This window comes from Channa argus, chromosome 17 (genome assembly GCF_033026475.1).
Source record: "Channa argus isolate prfri chromosome 17, Channa argus male v1.0, whole genome shotgun sequence".
Taxonomy (NCBI): domain Eukaryota; kingdom Metazoa; phylum Chordata; class Actinopteri; order Anabantiformes; family Channidae; genus Channa; species Channa argus.
In genome coordinates this window covers 3,496,158-3,516,240 of record NC_090213.1, presented here as the reverse complement: position 1 = coordinate 3,516,240, position 20,083 = coordinate 3,496,158, and the positions used below count along the sequence as shown (strand labels likewise).

Sequence of the window (20,083 nt, the reverse complement as noted above, 5' to 3'; positions counted from 1 at the left end):
AGAAATAAAAACCATTCACTTACTAACCTTTTGCTGGTGCCCTCAGCCACGACTCACGCTCCTCTTTAGCAGATTGAATTCGTGGGAGTCATTCACATCCAATGCAAAACACCACCTACAGCAACACACAAATTAAAATCAAACTTTACTCATTTTGCTAAAGACGACTTTCAAAGAAACATCTGTGTCATTTATTCACAGGATCTAAACACACAGCAGATAACAATGATCAACAGTGTAGTAAAACAAATTATTGAGGGACAGATTTAACATGATTTTCATGGAATACTGCTGGGATTCAAATATATTAACCATATAAAAACATCATAGTTGGACTTCGATGTTTTGTGTTCTTCACTGAAAAACAAATAGAAAATGTGTCAGAGCCTGTTCATAGATGTTGTTGTCAGTCTGCATTGTAACATTCTACACCCAGCATGAGCTCACTGTATCGTACGAAGGGAAGGTGTGAAAGCATCTCTTACGTACATGCGAGCTGCAGCACAGTGCAAAGGATCCCCCCCCCCCCACCGTCCACTCGAGAAGAGGGGACAGCATCAGTGTATTCAAGCTGACTCAGTCAAAGGCAGCAACAGCAACATCCTCCTCCTCGCTGGGACATCAGGCCGAGCAGTTGGAGAGTCACTGGTGATTATTTTAAGACGTGGGATGATGACACACATCTCACAATAGTCGTCTTTTGTTTTTCCCTTGAGGTTCCTGCTCGTCCCGAGGAACTGGAAACCACAGAACAATAGAAAGCTTTCACCATCCAAGAAGCAACAACAAAGGAGAAGCGTGAAGTAAATTATATATTTATACACGTTACACATCTGCATTTCCAACAGCTCACATGCAGGAAGATTTACTTGAAACCTTCTGCAACTACAGTTGTTCCACTTTTTTGTAATCACTCTACACTCTGTGGCCCATAAGGACAAAGCCTTTGCAACTACGCTTCACGAAACAGTGCCACCTGTGGTAAATTACACTGATTGGACATCATTTAAAAAAAGCACAAACATCTCTACATAAAGTCTCACAGCTGATGTGAGGTCACAGGAACTGCCTGCAGAGCTCAGAGACAGGATTATTACAGGTGCTGCACCACAGCTTCCTAAGAGCACAGTTTACTCCATTACTCTTAAATGGAAGGAGTTTGGCACAAACAAGAGCTGCTCACCTGGTCAACCGGTCAATCAGGGGAGAAGCATCTTAGCGAGACAGGTGACTAAGAGTGATTGTGTGATGTGGGAGGAAAGAAGCCAAAACATGTTCTTCTTTCGTCTTCGAACAGGTTTCTAAACTCCACTAATCTCAGTCATGTAACAAGGCCAGTTAATAACAGAACTGAAGTTTAAAAAAAAGGATTATGTGGATTTTGTTAATTCAGGAGAATTTAAAAAGGAAAGTGTGATAAACTAATACGTTTCTGGAAAAGTAGATGTTGGATGGAGCTGCTGTGTGTAACCAGCTGCCTCGAACACCACCAGAAACTTGTTCCTGTGTCAAATGTAGACGTCCAACTGTTGACATCCGAGGTTAAGTCCGAGTAAGAGAACTCGTCATGAGGCCTCAGAGTGGTGCAGACCAGCACGGGCAGTGTTAGTTACTTAAAGCAAAAGTTGTATCAGACTCAACAAGAGGCTCGTGATTTTATTCTATTTTTTCGCACCTGCACTATTTCTGACACTGGTATTAGTCACTGGTTCTAATTGGGTCACAATGAATCATCACCAACAACCCAAAGATGGATGATGATGGTTCTCCTGCACTAGTCGCTAGTCATTGATTTTCTTTTTTAAATGTACCTTTAACTTTTTTAGGCTTTGCTCCAAAATGTGTTATTGATCTGTTTACCCCTCATGGATGGAACGTTGATGGCTGAAACTAGGTCAAAAAAGTGATTCTTTTTTTAAAAAGAGGGGGCATCAACATTTTCTCCTGATACATTTTGGTATGAAAAGCTTTGTTTGACAACAGCTACAATTTACTTTTTTTTAAAATCATATGTTCTTTTGGGAGGTTTTGTTTTTTTTAGAAATATCTCATTTTATTTTTCTTATTGCAGCTTTTATTGTCCATCACTGCTTGTTGTCTTTCTGCAAAGAAACTTTTTACATGTTGAACATTAAAAGTTGATGATGACTATTATGAAACCACTAGAATATATTTGATTGTCCATCACAAATATTTTCACAGATTTTTTTTTTCACTGATCTTTGAAAGTCTTTGGTTCTACTTTAAGTAGGAGTGCTCTGTATTTTTTTGCTGCAAAACTGTCACATTCCTTCAGATGACGTCATCAGGAGGAATTTCTCAGTTCAAAGTGACGTCATCCGAGGAACTGATGGAGGTCAGAATTGTAACGTGGAAAAATTGCGATTTTTAAGCGACTGTTGAGCAGCAGACCTTTTAAGAAATGTTCGCAGATTAATAAAGCGTCTGAGCCTCGAGGCCTTTGTGGATTTTGCATCAGGTTAAATGTTGTGAAGGAAGCTGCTTCTGTTCCCGAGTTGTGCAGATTAACGGTTTCACGTGTGGAGACACATGTGACACAACAGAACGAGAGAGGAGAACGTAAACTAACACACACACACACAAACAGAGGACGATCAGGCAGAAGAATCACACCCACAGCTTGGACTGACTCATAGAAACTAAGCGAACCAGGGGCCATATGTGTTTGTTGCCTCTCTCTCTCGTTTTCCATCTGCTTCAGCAACTTGGTCAAGAAACTAAACTGTTACTTCTATTATGTCTTTGCCCTTTAGCGCGATAGAAACATGCTGTCATTACTTAATGTATTAACACTTAAACATTACTTTTTTACTCATTTACTTTTTACTGCATTTGTTGTTGCACCGTCAGTTACTTTATTAAATAAAACTATTTGATAAACTTATACACAAATGCAATACTAACAATCAAAGCACCAAGGTTCAACATTGTTTTCCCTGTGATTCCTTTTCCTATCAGAGATGTTAAGAGGTTCCAAACAAAGATTTTGGAATCTAAAAGGTCTAATTTTTCGTGCTATATATGCAAACATTTAAGAAAAATCTGTGAAAAACATATTTGCTTTTGCAGTTTAGTTGTACGCAGTGATTGTTGACAGACAGGGATGCTGAATATTATGACCTTTTAAGGGGCCTGACTCCCCCCTTGACACACTGGGGCATTAACATTTGTGTAGTTTGTTATACAGCAGTTATTGCTGACACATGAAACTCTTTTAAGGTAAATTCATGTTTTCCACATCCTGGAAAATTTCAGCATCTGCCCAACTCTGAGGGTTTGTGTGAGGGTTTGGGTTTTTCCCCCTCTTTCATGGCTTCAAACACTATTTTGCTTTTGGGACTTTTTCATGTTCGGCTAAATACAACAGAGCACACGTGGAGCCTGAGAACCAGCACGTTTGTGTGCACACAGCTCCAAGAGCAGCACGAAAATAATCCTCTGGGGAGCATGAACACGTTTACGGCATTAACAGAGAATTCAGTGTCCAGAAATAAGAACATTTCTTCTTAGGTGAATTTATCAGTTCAGTAAATTTCAAACAATAATAATTTTTTTTTTCATATTTTCTGGATTTTTAGGGAAGATTTTGCCTCATGGTGCAAATCTACTTCTTTGTTTTAGAAATATATAAAGATAGAAACATATTGGTGCCAAGGGAATATGAAGGAATCCACCAGTGTTAGTATGAGGGATCTGAAATATTTCGTTAAATCTGGCTGGAAACAACATTTCCATGAGCACAGATATGATTCTCTGACTCTGCTGAAATCAAGTCTTTGGGAAATATCTTATTACAAATGAACAAAACACTGGATGACACTTGAACCATAATAAAGTTGTATTTTATAATACACATTCATAATCAGTACAGTAATAGAATCAAAAACAGTAACTTGTACTTCAAATGTTTTTTATTACAAAATATAAATGGCAAAAAAGCTTCTTGTTCATTTGCTAAAACAATGTGATCAGTGTCTGCCGTTACTGTTTATAGTAAAATAAAGCTTTTTTTTTGGCTTTTGTTTTTTGTAGATTAGCATGCTACAGTTGATACAGTACAGGTGATCGTGTTCCTGCTCAAAATCAAAAAGGAGACAAAAATGAGAGGAAAGAGCGGACAGTGGAGCCAAAGTGGCTTGGTTTGCCTTTTGTCCACCTCACTCATCCAATGTGTCAATACGCAGGACCGAGACAGAGCTGGACTGACAAAAGATGGACACTGAATATGTGACAGTGTGGCTTGTTACCACCTGAGCACGTGCCTTCCTTTATCTAAATGAAGTGACTAATGTTTTCTACAATACCTGTGAAAATTTGCCTCAATTACTCAGAACTGCTGAGATTGGACTCAACCATAGACGTGATCGGTAACTAGTGTTTTGGACTCTGGTTTCCTTAAGGTCAGAGTTTAGCTACACATTCTGTGAACATGCTTCTGATGCCCTAGTTTACATCCTTATCAAGTCAATTGCTGCTTACAGACAGTTAATTCTGATTTATTTAATTGTTGGGGCCAAACGAGAAAAAGCAAAAAGAAAGTATCAAATACCACGATTCTACTTAAAACCAACACCAAAAAAAGAAACTTTGACTTTCTTTTCCAAGTACTTACTTCAAACACATTCACATAAATAAACAGCTTAATGTTTTATCAATTTCCAATGAGAATCCAGACCAAAATTTCAAAATGAGACTCTCTGAAATCCAGTTTGCCCCTCAACAGTCCGGTGCGTGTGGTGCGTTTGAAGCATGAGAGAAAGCGTGAGGGGGTCTGAAAGTCCGCTTCCATATTTTCCAAGCCTTTGAAAATTTATTAGGGATTTACGTTTTATTCGCGGATACAGCGGTGCGTAATTTGGCACCATCTGTGCGTAAAGTGACGGAGAAGAACGCAGGCGCACAAACAACGGAAACAGAAAACTAATGTTAGAGGTCTTCAATGCGGTTTTGATGAGGCATTTGAAAAAATAACTAAAGTTTTATTTCCCGATCTCGTCGAGGACTTTACGGTTGAGCTGGGCCTGCTCCTTCTGGCTCTCCATCTTGGCCATTTGGATCATATTCCTCAGCAGGTGGAAGGTGAGGTCGATGGACAGCGGCGGGTCTTCGCTGCGCTTGAGCAGCTGCGCCGCTGCCCTCACTGCCTCCTCCTCGCTCTCGTCTTCCTGTGGAAGCAGGCGGACATGCTCCGGGTTGCTCCTTTGTAGAAACCTCAGGATGTTCTCGCCCAGTAAATAAGTGGCGGTGCTGTCCCCGGCCGCGGCCGCTCTGAGCAGCGCGTCGTCCAGCCGCTGCGTCTGGAGGCGGCCGCTGTCATCCAGCCAGCCGGGGAGGATGCGCGGTCTGCCGGCGGCGGGACGCAGGTGTGACGAGAGGAGGACCGAGGAGAGGAGCAGGAGCAGGGGGACCGGCTTCATGACCTGCAGCCAGGGGACACAAAGTTCAACGCGGAAAATGTGTCAAAATAACATGCACGAATAATAATAACTGGGGTAAACTAGTCTCATGCAGGACAGACTTGTGTTTGACATCACTCCGGCAACAAAGAAACAACTTCTACAAGGATAAACTTCACCAAAAACTATTCAAAGGACAAGTTACTCGCGCAAACGTGCACGGGAACAACCATCTGGGCACAGACGAGTTGGCTGCGCTGCTGTTCCACTTTGCACAGAAAAACAACAAAAAGCCAAAGTGAACACAGCGAATTCAAGCTGCGGGACTCACTTTAGTCTCTCCAGATGCTGCAGCTAGATCTGGTGGTCGCCCGGCGAGATTGGAGGTCGGAGTCTGCAAAGTTCCTGTGAGCGGCGACTAACGGGACGGGGGCTTTTTATACGTCCAGCCCGCTCCGTTTGACGTCAATGCCAACACAGACGCTGGTCTGGAAACTGGACAGCTATCAAGACGCAAAGGCAATATAGTCCCGAGGGACAGCTGGTGTGGTGGACTGACAATACAGCAAAGATTTTAAGGGTTTTTTTTAAAAGGGGAGGGGGTGCTGATACTGGGGACAAAGCTTTTTTCAGGGAGACTTGTGCCTTCAGTGTTTGATACGTTTGCCGCTGAGATCTTTTGATTTGATTTTCTGGTCACACACGTCGTAGTGTTAAATCCACTGATCCATTGATGTGGAAAGAAAACTTTTTTTTTTTTTTTTTTAAATCAAACTGTGCTATAGCGCGCGTTTACGTCTCATCACTTGTGAATCACATCATTACAACTTTTAAAACCGACTGAAACTGACCTGCTTCAGTGAAGGCGGCCTGACTCTGGGAGCTGTCCCTGGTGCTGAACCTGCGCTTTGCCCGAGACCCGATCTTCCGAGCTCTCACATAAAACCGCCACCTGTTAGGGAACATTTACTCCCAGAAAGCCCCCAAAACCGAGGGTCACAAACTTGGGAGGGGAAAACAGGTTTAAAAGTAAAGGAAAAAAAACGGACATATTTCTGCCACACACACTTAAAATTGTATTTTTTCAGATTTGCTTCTAATTTTGCCTTTTCAAATGTGAACAGCTTTGCTTGATGGACACATACACGTTTACAACTTGTAATGAGCAGAGACAGATTATGCTTATGATGCTCTTCTATGTTTCCTTGGTCATTGTGTCGATTTTCTGTGCATTGTCTAGTTTGTCTCTTTTAGTTGTTTTCGCTCATTTCCCCCCAAATCTTTGAGATATTTTTAGTCAGTTCCAGGCTCATTGAGTGATGCATCCAAGGTTTTGGCGGTAATCATCAGACAAAATAGTCAGAACTCACTATGATAAGCTGCATCCCTTTGCAAACAAGTCACACATCAACTTCACTTATGCACAAATCACAAATCTTTTTTAGATACGGATCACTGAGCTATTTTTACATTACCCATAACATTATCTGACACTCAATTTCCATTTGTTTGTACTAAATAAAAGAGGTCAAGGAATCTGAAATCTACATCTGAGTGCAAACTAAAAATGCAGCATTTCATCTGGTGTCCAAGCAGGAGGCGCGAGATGGCTTTTTGCCCTTTATGTTAAGCCGTAGACATCGAGACCATCGCGAGAGGCTTTGTGCTCGCTTTTCCCTGGATGTAGCCCAAGTGTGTTTGTGTGGAGAAAATGTGTGCACTTCATTTGGTTGACAGCCCAGCTCAGCAGCCTCCACATCTCCCGCCAGACTAACCCCACCCGTTCAAGGCTATGCAGGCCACATTAGTTAGCAAGGTCAAACACACCGCATGTAAAACTGTTCAGATACCAGAGATGGCTTTGGTTCGCAAAAATAAGAAACTACTGCAATTATAAAGACAATTCCAGACTTCAACAGTTGTCAGTGTACCAGTGGATTCTTTATTCTGTTTTTAATCGTTTAGGGCAAAATTCCTGCAGCTACCGTACATTGTCTTTAAACCGTTAACATCGAAATTGCAGAGTTGCTCTCCAATCTCTACCATAAACTGAGGCAGTTAACTTAGCTTAACGAGAAGCCTGGTAACAAGTGGAGAAAGATCGACTGAATCTGTGTCATAAACAGACGGAGCAGTTTCCCCCTAAAACATCTCTCATCTGTTGGTTTTCACTCAGTCTATGGAAATGTACAGCAGAAGTGGAAAAAATTCGGAGCAAAAAGGACACGAGCAACTTAGAAGGAAGTCGGAAAGTAAAGATTAGGCAAATGTTGCATTACAAAATCTTAGAAATTTTTTCCATTATTTAACAAAACAAGCTCCTAATAAGCCGAAACATGATTATTTATTATTAACAATACATTTAATGGATTGGTAAAGTTTCCTTTGCACTTACTAGGTGTTGATGTGAGTGTGTGCCCACACTGTGGCACCCCGGCCAAATCCCACTCCCATAAATAACAAACTTTCACACACATTTCTGCAAATGAGAGTTTGACTTTCAAGTGTGAATTTGTCATTCAGAGAGACAAGCACTTTCTCCCGACCTTTATAAGTGACTCAGTCACAGTTTTACACATTGGAAATACCAGAGGACCAAGTAGTCTAAAGTAAGTTGGACCAGAATTGCCCATGTCACACACACATACTACAAATGAGTGTAAAATCCCCAACAACAACAACACAGGCTGGATGTGCGATCATCCTTCACATCTTATTGGCCTTCCACGTCAGGTAGGAGTTCCAGGCAACGGCCACAATCTGAACAACAGCCAACCTACAAGCAGGAGGAAACAGGACGTGTTTGCGGACTTTTCTTATGACATTAACCAATTGTCACAACGGAAACATGATGCAAGAAAACTGTGCTGTTTGACACATATGAACTAATTCAGGTTCAGATCAAACATAGACCAAGCCAGACCAAGGAAACCACTGTAAAACTGTAAATTCTGGGATAAATGCAGGTGACTGTATGTGACTAAAGAAAAAGTCTTAACCTGTGCTGAAGTGGAATGAAGTAGAAGTTGGCGATCTGGACTGGAGGCCAGAGCTGAGAGACAAAAGGAAAACAATCAGGGAACGATCATGGAAGCAGTGACATCAGTCAGTTCATTCAAAGGAAACAGGCTTTTATAAAGGACATGTCACAAGGAAAAGAGAACTTACGTAGTAATTTGCTATCAGTGCATCTGTGTAGTCCTGCAAACACAGTAAATTATTATACCGGCATCATAACACTCAACTTCATCAGGCTAAAAGTAACTTGTTAAACTAGGACAAAGTCCTAGAAATAAAAAGTCAAGGTTTTAGCTAAAAGGTAACAAAGTATAGACAATGCAAAGTTATACAACACTGTGTTAACTGTTGGAGGACACAGGCACCATCATATGACCTATGCAGTCTCTGTACCTGTGCCTATGGACACAGACCTACCCGTCTTTTGTTTGGCTAAAAAAAAATGTTTCAAATCGTTGAACATTGAAAAAGAGATGAAGAGGAAGAACTGAAATCATAATAAGAAGCAGTGTTATTTGGAAAAAAAATAAAAATAAATTCGAGGCGCTTTACATAATAAAGTAAAGATTATACAGATTTACAGAGAAAAAAGCAACAACAAACCCCCTTAAAGCAACGGTGGAGGGGAAGGACTCCCTTCAATGGAAGACAGGTTCAAACAGGGGTTTTATGGGAAGCCAGTGGAGAGAAGCTAATTCCCATAATTCCTGACAGGAATCTCGCTGCAGTGTTTTGGGCTGGAGGCCTCCAGGCTCTCTAATAAAATATTGGGGTCAGTCGTATCAAATATAGCAATATGAGTATGGAGCTAAATCCATTATCTGAAGATAAGATCATTTGAGACTTTCACCTGTGCTCTTTTTAGCAAAAAGAGGTTTTTTGAGTAGGGGTCTGAAAACAGCAACCTTGTGAGCCTGTGGGCTTTAGCCTGTTAATAAAGTTAGCTTGATCAAATGGGATATGGATGTGTCTTAAGGGGAAAACTGTCTTTAAGCAGTCTAGCTGGGATGGGGTCTAACATGGCATGTTGATGGTTTAGATGACGCAATAGTTAACTCAGTGAGATCTACGGGAAAGAAGCCGTCTAACAGTTATAATTGTATTCGTGAAGAAAGTCATGAAGTCATTGCGGCTGAGAGTTAAGGGAATACTGGACTCAACAGAGCTCTGACTGTGCTGACAAGAAACCTGGGGTAGTTCTTATTTTCCTCTATTAGTGATGAATAATGTGGTTCCAGGCTAAGCGGCATTCTTCTCAATTAGTGCCACTTCCTTTCCAGCTTTTGTGATGCTGGCTTTAAGCTGTGGGTTAGTGAACTGTGCTGATTTACTGCCCTCGTTTTCAGTGGGGCAACAGCATCAAGGATCGTCTGCAGTGAGGCTGCAGAAAAACCAAGATAATTGACTTGGTTGTAAAGTTAAAGTGGCTACTCACCATCGTATTGACAAGGCAGTGACGGTAAATGAAGGAATCATTTCCATAAATTTGTTAACAGCATTGTAAATGAAAGTAAATGATAAAACACTTCCATTCAACTTTATATAGCCCCAATTCACAACGCAGAGTCATCTCAAGACAAGGAATAAAGTCAAGACTAAAAATGCATAGGGAGAACCCAACTAGTCCCCCTTGATCAAGCCATAGGCAAAACTCCCTTTAACCTACAGCAGAACCAGGCTCAGGGTGGACGGACATCTGCCTTGAGTGGAGAGTGGAAAGTGGAAAGAAAAAGAGCAACAACAAAACACCTGTAGAAAGGGGTCTTTATGAGACGACGGAGCCTGACCATTCAGAGCTTTGTGTGTAAGAAGCAGGGTTTTAAATTCTATTCTAAATTTAATGGGAAGCCAATGGAGAGAAGCTAGTGAAGGTGAAATATGATCTCTCTTGCTGATTCCAGTCAGCACTCTTGCTGCAGCATTTTGGATTAATTGCAGGCTCTTTAGGGAGTTACTGGGGCATCCTGAAAGTAGGGAATTACAGTAGTCTAACCTAGAGATAACACATGCATGGACCAGTTTTTTGGCATCACTTTGAGACAGGATGCTCCTAATGTTGTCAATGTTCCGTTGGTGGAAGAAGATTTGTTTTATATGTGAGGTAAAGGACAAATACTAGACAAAAATAACTCCAAGGTTCCTTTCAGTAGTACTGGAGGCCAGACTTATGCCATCTAGAGTAACAATATGGTTGGACATCATATCTCTGAGATTTTTGGGCCCAAATACTATGACTTCAGTTTTGTCTGAGTTTAGAAGTAAGAAATTGTGGGACATCCAGGCCTTTATGTCTTGTAGGCTTGAAGCTTTATTAACTGATTATTTTCATCTGGTTCCATAGATAAATATAGCTGGGTATCATCAGCATAGCAGTGGAAATTTGTTTTTGAGTGTTTTCTTATAATGTTGCCTAAAGGAGACATATATAAAGTAAAAAGTATTGGTCCTAACACAGAGCCTTGTGGAACTCCATAGCTAACCTTTGTACGAATGGAAACCAACATCTAAGCTTCGCATCGCAACCAACAACAGACAGGTTGGAATTCTTTCTCTAATAGCTACAATTTTATTCATAAAGAAAATCATGAAGTCATTGCTGCTCAGAGTTAAGGGAAAACTAGGCTCAACAGAACTATGGCTCTTAGTCAGACTGGCTACAGTGCTGAACAGAAACCGGGGGTTGTTCTTGTTAAAAAAAAAAAGGGGGGGGGGTTAAATCCAAATAACTTTTTATAGTAGAAACTCAAGATGATATAAAATACCTGTGAAGAAACTGAAAAACTTCTGGCCTCCTACTATGGCCCTGCAGCTTCAACATGTTCCAGATGTAACTACAAGTTGGGGGGGATGAAGTGAGGAATGGTGATACCCTGAAACTCCAGTGGGTGAGGAGTGCAATTCCAAAACAACCCAGAATGGAAAGTGTGTGATGCAGCCAAAATATTACCAGCTGGGTAAGTAATCGTTGAGTAACTTGTAATGGAAGAAAAGTCTATTAAACCCCTGTTGACTAGAGGATGGGGGGGAAAAAAGGGGCTAAAACTAATTATACTGCTAAAAATCAGCTGAGGAAAGGAGAAGCAGCATTTCCCCATTCGCTGTTCAATGCCTGATACTTTTATTCAAGTACAAAACTTGTGCCCGACGGCGTCCGTGTCATCACTGATAAGTTTTATTTGTGCAAATGGACAATTGTCCGACTCCACAGCCGCCACTGATGAAATCGCCACGTACTTCACACATCGAACAAAAAGCTCCGCACCAGTGAACTTCACCTCCTCCACTGAGTTATGTGTAAAGACCTCTCCCCACATGTACCTGCTTTGGTCCCGACTCCCACTTTAACTTCGCCTCTCAGACAGATCACAGTCATTCACGTTCCCCAGAGGATGAAAGCTGCTGGCTTTTGCGATTCTGACTTTTCCTCCAGCACATTAGGAGTTCGGAGGCAAATTTCTCTGTTAGAAAACTGCCTTCAACTTTAATAGAATGCATGTCCCCCTGAGACTGAACTGTGAGACCTTAGGTTAACTCATCAGGCCCCAAATTTAAGTTGTCCAGAGCTTTGGTTTATGACCAAATGAACAAAACGTACTTCTCTGTTTTCACTTACTTGCTATTAACGAGCTACCAAACTAATTACTTAGTGTAAAACTCAAAGTAGGTTTAAATTGACCAAGTAAGACACAGAACAGTGTGTCAATGTGGCAATAATACTGAAAATATACTGATAATTGCATCATCTGTACTGTAGAAACACGCTTCCATACATAACCATTCATGTAGTCTGGTTTGGATAAACGGGGGTCTGCAGATGCAGACTCAACAATAAACATCCAACTTACTCCCAATCTTTCCACTAAATATTCCCGTGTCATCGACGTAAAGGTCACCTCAACACGTCTCGACTTATAAAGCCCGCAGCCAATCTTCTAGTTACAAATTTCTCCTCTGTTGTTTTTAAGGGTATAATTATGGGCCAACAAGCTACTTTGCCACCTGAGGTGAAATTACATCAAAATCTTTCACACAGTCTGAAGAAGATGGGACCTTTCTTAGCTCTGCTTTGACTTTCTAAGCTGCTTGTGTGCAATTTTTGCAAAACACTACTATACTTTTAAAGTATACTTAAGTGTTTAATCTGGAATTCTTTTTAGTTGCTCTGCATGAAGTCTGAAGGGAAGTTAAGCAGACACACAATTTCAGTTAAGTAAACTACAAAACTTGCCTCCCTTTTGTGACGGTGCACTTGAATTTGGCATTTTGCATTCTGTGTGCGTGAGTGAGAGAGTGAGTGATGTGTTTATTCCAGCTCTTTGAGGTAGAGGGGAGGTTTTGAGGTCTTTCCAGGCAGCACCTGGAAGCTGCTTGATGTCTTCTTTGATTCATAAAGCTCATATCCAGTGCTGTGCACACGTTTAATGCACTGAAAGTAAAAGGGAGGAGGCTTGTAAAATGAATGACCATGCATAGTTTTTGCTGCGGGTTGTTCCACCCAAAGTTCGTTTGTGGATTTATGCAGTGGCGCTTTGTTAATGTCAAGTCTGCGCACAATTGCAACAATTACAACAAGAAATAAAACTATCCAATTTTAATTATACGCCATTATGTGCGCGAGTCCCGGATCTACAGGAAACGGTAAAGGCAAGTAACAAGCACAATCTCCAACCGGAACTCGGTGTGACTTTATCAAACTGTTTCGTCACCGGCTCCATTATCTTCGCCTCACATATCCTCAGTGTCAGGCCTTGTTGTAATGAGCACATCTGTCATTTATTTTCTGTCCTTTCTGACATTTACCAGTTTGGCCTTTCAGGTCCACATGTCTGCTTTGGTAAATAATTAATGGTGACCAGCAGCACACTGGGTAAGCAAGGCCCTGACGGACATTTGAGCAGCTGGCACAGGACGGCGGTTAGCTGTGACCTGGCATACAAATACACAGAGGTATGAGTCATTCTGGCTATTTCCACAGTTCCTCCCTCTCACCCCTTCCTCCATCACAGGAAATAGTTTCTAATAATAATAATGAGAGGTGAGTGTTGGTGATCAGAAACCAAACTTCCTCTTTGTGTACCCTCATTTATCTGGGCTGTGTTCGTACAAAAATTCACTTCCTGACGAGTTTGTATCAAGTTTCCAGCCAGTACAAGTTCATTCTAAATATAGACAACTAGGTAAGAGTATTATCAACCGTGATATCTGAAATGGCATCAACGGTGTTTGATGGCTAAAAGGTCAATGTGAATGTTACGTTAAAAAAAAAAACCATAAAACTTTTAAAAAACAGGTACCTGCAACTTATACTTTGTGTCCACTTCAGAATCAATTAGGTAAATATGTGTCTCTGTTCCTCACATGTCTCAGAATATAGAAGTGACACACAGCTTGATGATCCAAGTTTTTAAAGATATTTTTGCCTATATTTCATAGTGTGAATTAAAAAGAGTTGACAGGAAACGCGAGGGGAGAGACGGGGACACAGCATGCAGCAACAGTCCCCAGAAGGACTCAAACCCCGGGATGTTCCTGGTTCTGTTGCATGAGCCTGAACCATTCAGGTATCAGGGTCCTCTGATACTTTCATTTTTATTATTGGGGGAGAAAATCAATTAAAAATATCATTTGAATAATAACTGAGTGATTTCAGTTAACAGATGACATCATTTCATTTTTACCCCACTGACGGCCAAAAGTGGCGACGCAGTAGAGAACCAAGACTTGGTACACGTGGACATGAAGCCAACTCACCCTCTTCAGCTTGCCGACATTCTCCTCCACCGTCAGTCCATTCAGTGCACCAGAGATGCAGAGGAAAGCTCCCAGGAAGCACGGAGCAAAACACAACTGTAACCACATGACAAAGTGGAAGCAACATCAGAGCTAAAACACGTAACTGAACTGGAGAATCAGCTGCTGCGAGAAGAACGTAGGTCACACGATAATACTGCAGTCATGTGTATTTTACTATTGTAGCTGATCTATACAGAGCAAATTTTAATGTGTGTCTGTTGGGGAGTTTCATCTGCAAATACAACAAAGTCAATTCTGAATGTAATTACATCCTGAAAACCTGATTTCATGGGTTTTAGGGTCTGTGACTGCCCCTCACCCTTGCTGCTCAACAGCTGTTCAAAAATGGGAAAACAAAAAAAACACTTTACAAACTTTGAACAGTTTGTACATGACCTCTTTCTGTAAAGGCTGTTTGTCAGACTGATGTGAGCCTGAGAGAGAAACGCACACTTTCACGCCGAATCGCAGAACTTGTTTCCACTTTGTTCCTTCTATTTGTTAAGGACACTTCAGTAAATTTCATTTAACTTTGACCAGTAACAGAAGAGAGAAGAGGCCTGTTCGAGGTGACTTGATGCGTTTCCCACCTGGTCGAGAAGCATTTTCTTCATAGCATCACTTTTAGTTCCCCCAACCACCAGCTTGTCCAACACTCTGTACCAACCGCCGACTACTGGACCCTTTGTTGCAACACAAACAGAAAATCCATTAATGGAGGTTATTTGTTCCGCTATTTTGTTCCATTTAGAAACGGAGAAATTATAAGCTTGTAAATGTCGGAATTTATGGCAAAGCTGACGTATTGGGCTGCATTAGATTGAAGAGGTGGAACTAATGAAGACAGTGAAGACATAATAAATATATTTATGCACACTGGTCATTATTCATCCCATTTAAATGAATAAAAATAGCCTTATTTAAACTGCAGTCCTACAGTATTAAAATGTTCAGTCGGGCAACAATCCGTCCCCTTTGTCAAACTCTTTGTCACATTGACAAACAGATTGGCTCTCACACAACTTTAGGACACTTACCACAAAAAAGAAACCGATACTCATCATCTTGGCCGTGCGACGCACGTTGTGTTGAGTCAGTCCTCGTCTCTCGATCAGCTGCTGGGAGATGACGTCGCCAACACCCACTAAGGACCCTGGAGGAGACAGAAATGCCGTGTCTCAAGTCCACTGAACATGGTGACACTTCCGCTGGAATACTGTGCACATTTTGTCCGGTTCGATTAGAATCAGCAGAATAAAACAAAACTGAGCCCCAAAACACGTCAACACACACTTTAACGACAGACACAACTCTCACAGTAGCTGCTTCACAGGACAGATAATGTTTATCTTTAACATTTGGAACAAATTAGCTTGAATAAAAAGTTTAAAAAATGTTTAAATATCAGCCATATGCTGCATAAAACAGTATATGTACTTGTTTGTAATTATAAAAGACCTTAATGACAAAGTTTAATTATAGCTTAAAACACCTCATATTATCCACAATATGGCCTTAAGGAGCCAAACCAGTCCAATTGTTTCAAGACTTTGAATGGGAAGAAGAGCCTGTAACTATCAAGCTCCTCTCCTTTGGAACCAGTTCCAAGTTCAGATTTAGTAGAGAGACATCCTCTCTACTTTTAATACCAGGCTTAAAAAAAAAACTTTACAGTTTGATAAAGTTTATAGTTTGGGCTTATCTGCTACTTTTCTCTTTATAAACTATACTGTAGGTTTTGATAGCATTAAAATGCATTAGTTTCAGCTTGCTGGCAACCGCATATATCAAAAGTAAATTTTCTGAAAAATCTTGAAAAGTGAGAACTGTCTAAATCCAGCGACAACAAATGAGAAGGCATCACATTAGTGCCAAAACTATCCAGAAATGTTATACTGTAGCGCAACAGTCATGCACACTGATAAACAGCACTGTACATATGAATTCAGTGTTCATATCATCCAACATGATGTTGGACATATGACCTGATTAAAATGTAAAACAAACAAAAAAAAAAAAAACATTTCCAAACGTATTCATACAGAAATAATATTTACTCCTGAATTTTGGCTCAGTTCTGGCCCACTGACAAAACCACATCTGTTACTTTCACTCCTCCTGGGATGATGAGTTTAGGCATTTTACCCTAACTAATAAAAAGCATAATCCAACATCCACTTAGGGGGTGGAAACAGCAGCTGACTGGTTCTAAACCTGCACTCACATAATGTCACAGTGCAGGCCAGACACACAAACACACACACACACACACACCCCGACTGTTAAAATTGACAGCGCAGTGTAATAACGTGGGCACAGCTGAATAAGAGGTAACCTTTCCTTAAAATGTCACGGGAGAACTAAAACAGGTAGTTAAGGTGACATGGGGGGACACACACAGACACACAAACACACACACACGTCTGAAGAACAGAAAATGTCGTGTGTTCACCCTGAGCAAGACTGTTTGTGAGCTTCAGTGTCTTAATGTTTCACTTTTTGAGGATATAAATAGTGATTTGTCACATAAACAAAACGTACATGAACAGCCATGTTCCCTTCAAGCTTAATAATGCCAGGTTTGCACGTGGAGGTTAAAGAAGTGGGGCACATGACCTAGTTGGACTCGGGGCAGCGATGAAAACGAAATAAAGGATGGGGTCATGCAAAGAGACGACAAAGATTAACACAATTTCAGGGCGAGTAACAGCTATTTGTGAAAAATGATTTTGTATCATGTTTAGTAAATGTGGAGACCGTGTGATGAATCCATGTTTCTGCATCCACTTATTAGTATTCTTCTTTTAATTTTTTATTTTTTTTTATTTGCTGGAACATCAAAGTGGTTTAAATGGATTTACCAGTATCTGCAGCACAGGCGTCACAGTGAGAGAACTTAAATGAACTGACTGTTCATTTAAGTTACTTTTGAATAAGCTCAGATTAGTGCACAACTACTTCAATCAATTCCATTGGCGGATAAATACCAATTCTTAAGATCAATAATATACAAGATGTGATTGCAGTGGTGGAACAGCTCATGGTCATTTTCCCACTGAAATCTTTTACATTACTCATTATAATTTAATACTACAATTTGTCATAATATATACTATCAATCAGTGATTCGTTCAAAGTAGTTTGCAATGCTGTACATTTTAAGTATTTTTTTCCTGCTAAATGCAGCCGCTCCCTAAACAACTTTTTGAAGCTGTGCGAGTCACATCACTGTCTTCTGTTTCTGGAAACCACCTCAACGTGGAAGCTAACGTACAGCTCTTCATGTGCACGTTTTAAAAAGGCAGGACGTATTAACATTGCATGAATTTTTGTGATGAGAGTTAAATAAAAGAGGACTTGATTCATGATAGACATGAATCTGTCCTTAAAGCAATAAAATATAAAGATGGATAACGATATAAATACTGATGGAAGTAGCCAAAAAACTATGTGAATTACATATTTTCTTGCATTTTTCAGAAAATGGACCTTCAAGCATCTACCATCTGCCAAGAACTGCCTCCATCTAGTGGAGACTCAACTTTAATGCACCTCAGGCAAAACCGCAGGATTTACTTTTTATCCTTTTGGCTTATCCCGTGAGTTCAGTGTCGCCACAGCAGGTCATTGTCCGCATGTTGATTTGGCCCAGTTTTTACGCTGGATGCCCTTCCTGACACAACCCTCCCCAATTTCTACCAGGCTTGGACCGGCACTGCACAGCTGGGGAGGGGAAAGGGCTGTTGGGGGTTCAGTGTCTTGCCCAGAGACACTTCGACATATAGCCAGGGCCGGGGATCGAACCCTGTGGTCCGTGGACAACTGCCTTTACCAACTGGTTTACTACAAAACAAAATCCATGAGTAAAGTTTCTCATGGCACATGGACAGTTTGTTAGTGAGCAAAAGTCATGGACCAAAGCTTTTGACTTACCTTTTGTCATCATTTAATTAACTAGGGACCAAAACACAAACCAAGACATAAACCTCAGTAACTGTCTGAGGTTACTGAAGTTTATTTGCATTAATCTCCAGACCAAAGAAAGAAAAATAAATCAGTTCACTCAGATCAGAAGTTTTCCCCCCCTTGCTCCAGGTTACTGATCATATCTCAAAGTCAAAGTCAACAAATGTCATATTATATAGAAAATTTGAGAACTTGGACTTTGCCTTTGTCTTTTGGAAGAAAAACCATTTTTAAAACCATCCAGACTGGATTTAGTTTCCGATATATGACTGGCGTGTCAAGGTTATTCTTACCAGCAGTTACTATCTGGACTGTCCAGGGGTATTTGGTCATCAAGGCCTGGTAGGATCTCCACAGGGCCGCCATAGTCCCTGCTACAGGAAGGGAACAAAACCAAGTCAAGCAAACCTGCTGATCGACTCCAATATTTGGTCGATTACAGCAGGTCAACCAGTTAAACTCAACTGGCTGAGCTGTGGATAGTATTCAGACATTTACTGTGCACAAACATTTACAAAGTAGCCAACACAATAAAAGACTTTTAGGCAGATCGCATTTCCTGACTAATCTGAGAGAATAAAAATTGGAATATTTGAATGAATTGTGGCGTAACGCTGTGTCGTTCCAGTTACACACATTTAGGTCACAGACGTGACCGTCTGTTCCTCCTAAAGGCAACTAACCCGTGGTGTTCGAACGCCGCATAAAGTATTTGGAAAAACGCGCACCGTCGTTCAGCAGACATCTGCACACGCACCAGCGATTCTTCTAACAATCTGGAATATTTTGACAGTCATTTGTTCAACGATAAGAACATATTTGAACTTGTTTCTGCCCAAGTGGCGCCGTTGGTCAAACATAACAAAGATGGCGGTCAAACGGCTAGCTAACGTGATAGGAAACCGAGTCCCAAGTTGAGAAAACAAGTTAAAATAGTTGTAGACGTGCAACAAATGACGTTTTCTTTGATCCAGATGGTTAGAAAAGTCTCCACCTTTTTGAAAATACCAGAACACCACTAGTTAGGAGTTTTTAAACGACCGTCTGTGTCTTTTGAACAGGTCAGAACCCCTTAGAGAAACGAGCGTTACTGCTGGCTAAGCTAACGTTACTAGCTGCGCAGACACAAAATCACAGCATCCTAACAAACCATGAACAAAACGCAGATGATTAGAGCTCAGCAGGAACAGTCACGTTATATTGTTTAAAGAGGTTTGTGATCACACACACTGCAACAACTTTCTGTTCAGAAATCTCACACCAGAAAACCGCGACACGAGGAACACGAACGCATCAGTGCTGTCAACCGAAAATATGTAACGTGCTGCTTTAGATGCCCATTGATGCTCAGTAAATCCCAATAAGTCAAACAATGCAAGTTAATGGAAGAAAATATCCACATGCCAGTTATTAATCCCAGTCAGCTTCTAGCGAAGCCTTCAGGTTCCCTCCGATTTTCGAGCCCTTAAATGCCAAATACTTTTAGCCAGAGTTAGTAAGTAGGGTTTCGGAGGGAATTATTGACCCATTTTAGAAGTCGACAGAAGCAGAGCAACTTTAAATAAAGACAACAGCATAGCAATAAGTTTTTAAACTTTTTTTTTTTAAACGTAGGGTCCATCCTAAGGCTGACAAAATGACACCAAGACTTCCACACTTTTCATAAACCTGAAAAAAGGAAGCATAATTTGTTTTTTTAGTTCTAGCAAACTAAGTTAAAAACATTTTTTTTTTAAAATGGCACTCACCTATTTGCATTCTAATGGGTAACGGAGAAATGCATTTTTTTCCCCACAGTCCCAGAAGGCAGCACAAGTCTGCAGCGTGCGTCATTTCCGCTGTAAACAAAAACATGTGAAATCTGTTTCCCTCTAGCGGGACATCGCAGT

The 20,083-nt window shown here is 40.8% G+C and overlaps 2 protein-coding genes across 3 annotated transcripts; both read right to left on the bottom strand.

Moving 5' to 3' along the window:
• Nucleotides 1-3,914: 3,914 nt before the first annotated feature.
• uts1 (urotensin 1) lies at nucleotides 3,915-7,180 on the bottom strand. 2 transcript variants are annotated; one of them, XM_067481418.1, is made up of 2 exons: nucleotides 6,269-7,180; nucleotides 3,915-5,441 (listed from the first exon to the last, which is right to left on the bottom strand). In XM_067481418.1, the coding sequence occupies exon 2, from the start codon at nucleotides 5,436-5,438 to the stop codon at nucleotides 5,001-5,003; it is 438 nt and encodes a 145-aa protein (XP_067337519.1). In that variant the 5' UTR covers nucleotides 5,439-5,441; nucleotides 6,269-7,180; the 3' UTR covers nucleotides 3,915-5,000. The 2 variants fall into 2 exon arrangements, with proteins under 2 accessions (XP_067337519.1, XP_067337520.1); XM_067481419.1 differs by lacking the exon at nucleotides 6,269-7,180 and adding an exon at nucleotides 5,749-6,240.
• Nucleotides 7,181-7,336: 156 nt separating this feature from the next.
• On the bottom strand, nucleotides 7,337-20,007 carry mpv17 (mitochondrial inner membrane protein MPV17). Its single transcript, XM_067481417.1, has 8 exons — nucleotides 19,943-20,007; nucleotides 18,488-18,568; nucleotides 15,266-15,381; nucleotides 14,819-14,911; nucleotides 14,187-14,282; nucleotides 8,586-8,618; nucleotides 8,417-8,469; nucleotides 7,337-8,193 (listed from the first exon to the last, which is right to left on the bottom strand). Exons 1-8 carry the CDS (start codon nucleotides 19,950-19,952, stop codon nucleotides 8,124-8,126), a joined length of 552 nt encoding a protein of 183 aa, XP_067337518.1. The 5' UTR covers nucleotides 19,953-20,007; the 3' UTR covers nucleotides 7,337-8,123.
• Nucleotides 20,008-20,083: the final 76 nt, after the last annotated feature.

What these genes read in the sequence shown, in the direction of transcription:
- uts1 (XM_067481418.1), bottom strand. Translation starts at nt 5,438, where the DNA reads ATGAAGCCGGTCCCCCTGCTCCTGCTCCTCTCCTCGGTCCTCCTCTCG.
- mpv17 (XM_067481417.1), bottom strand. An exon ending in AGTCCAGATAGTAACTGCTG is followed by an intron (nt 15,382 to 18,487) that starts GTAAGAATAACC and finishes TGTCTCCTCCAG; the next exon opens with GGTCCTTAGTGGGTGTTGGC. An exon ending in TTCATTCCACTTCAGCACAG is followed by an intron (nt 8,194 to 8,416) that starts GTTAAGACTTTT and finishes TCCTGCTTGTAG; the next exon opens with GTTGGCTGTTGTTCAGATTG.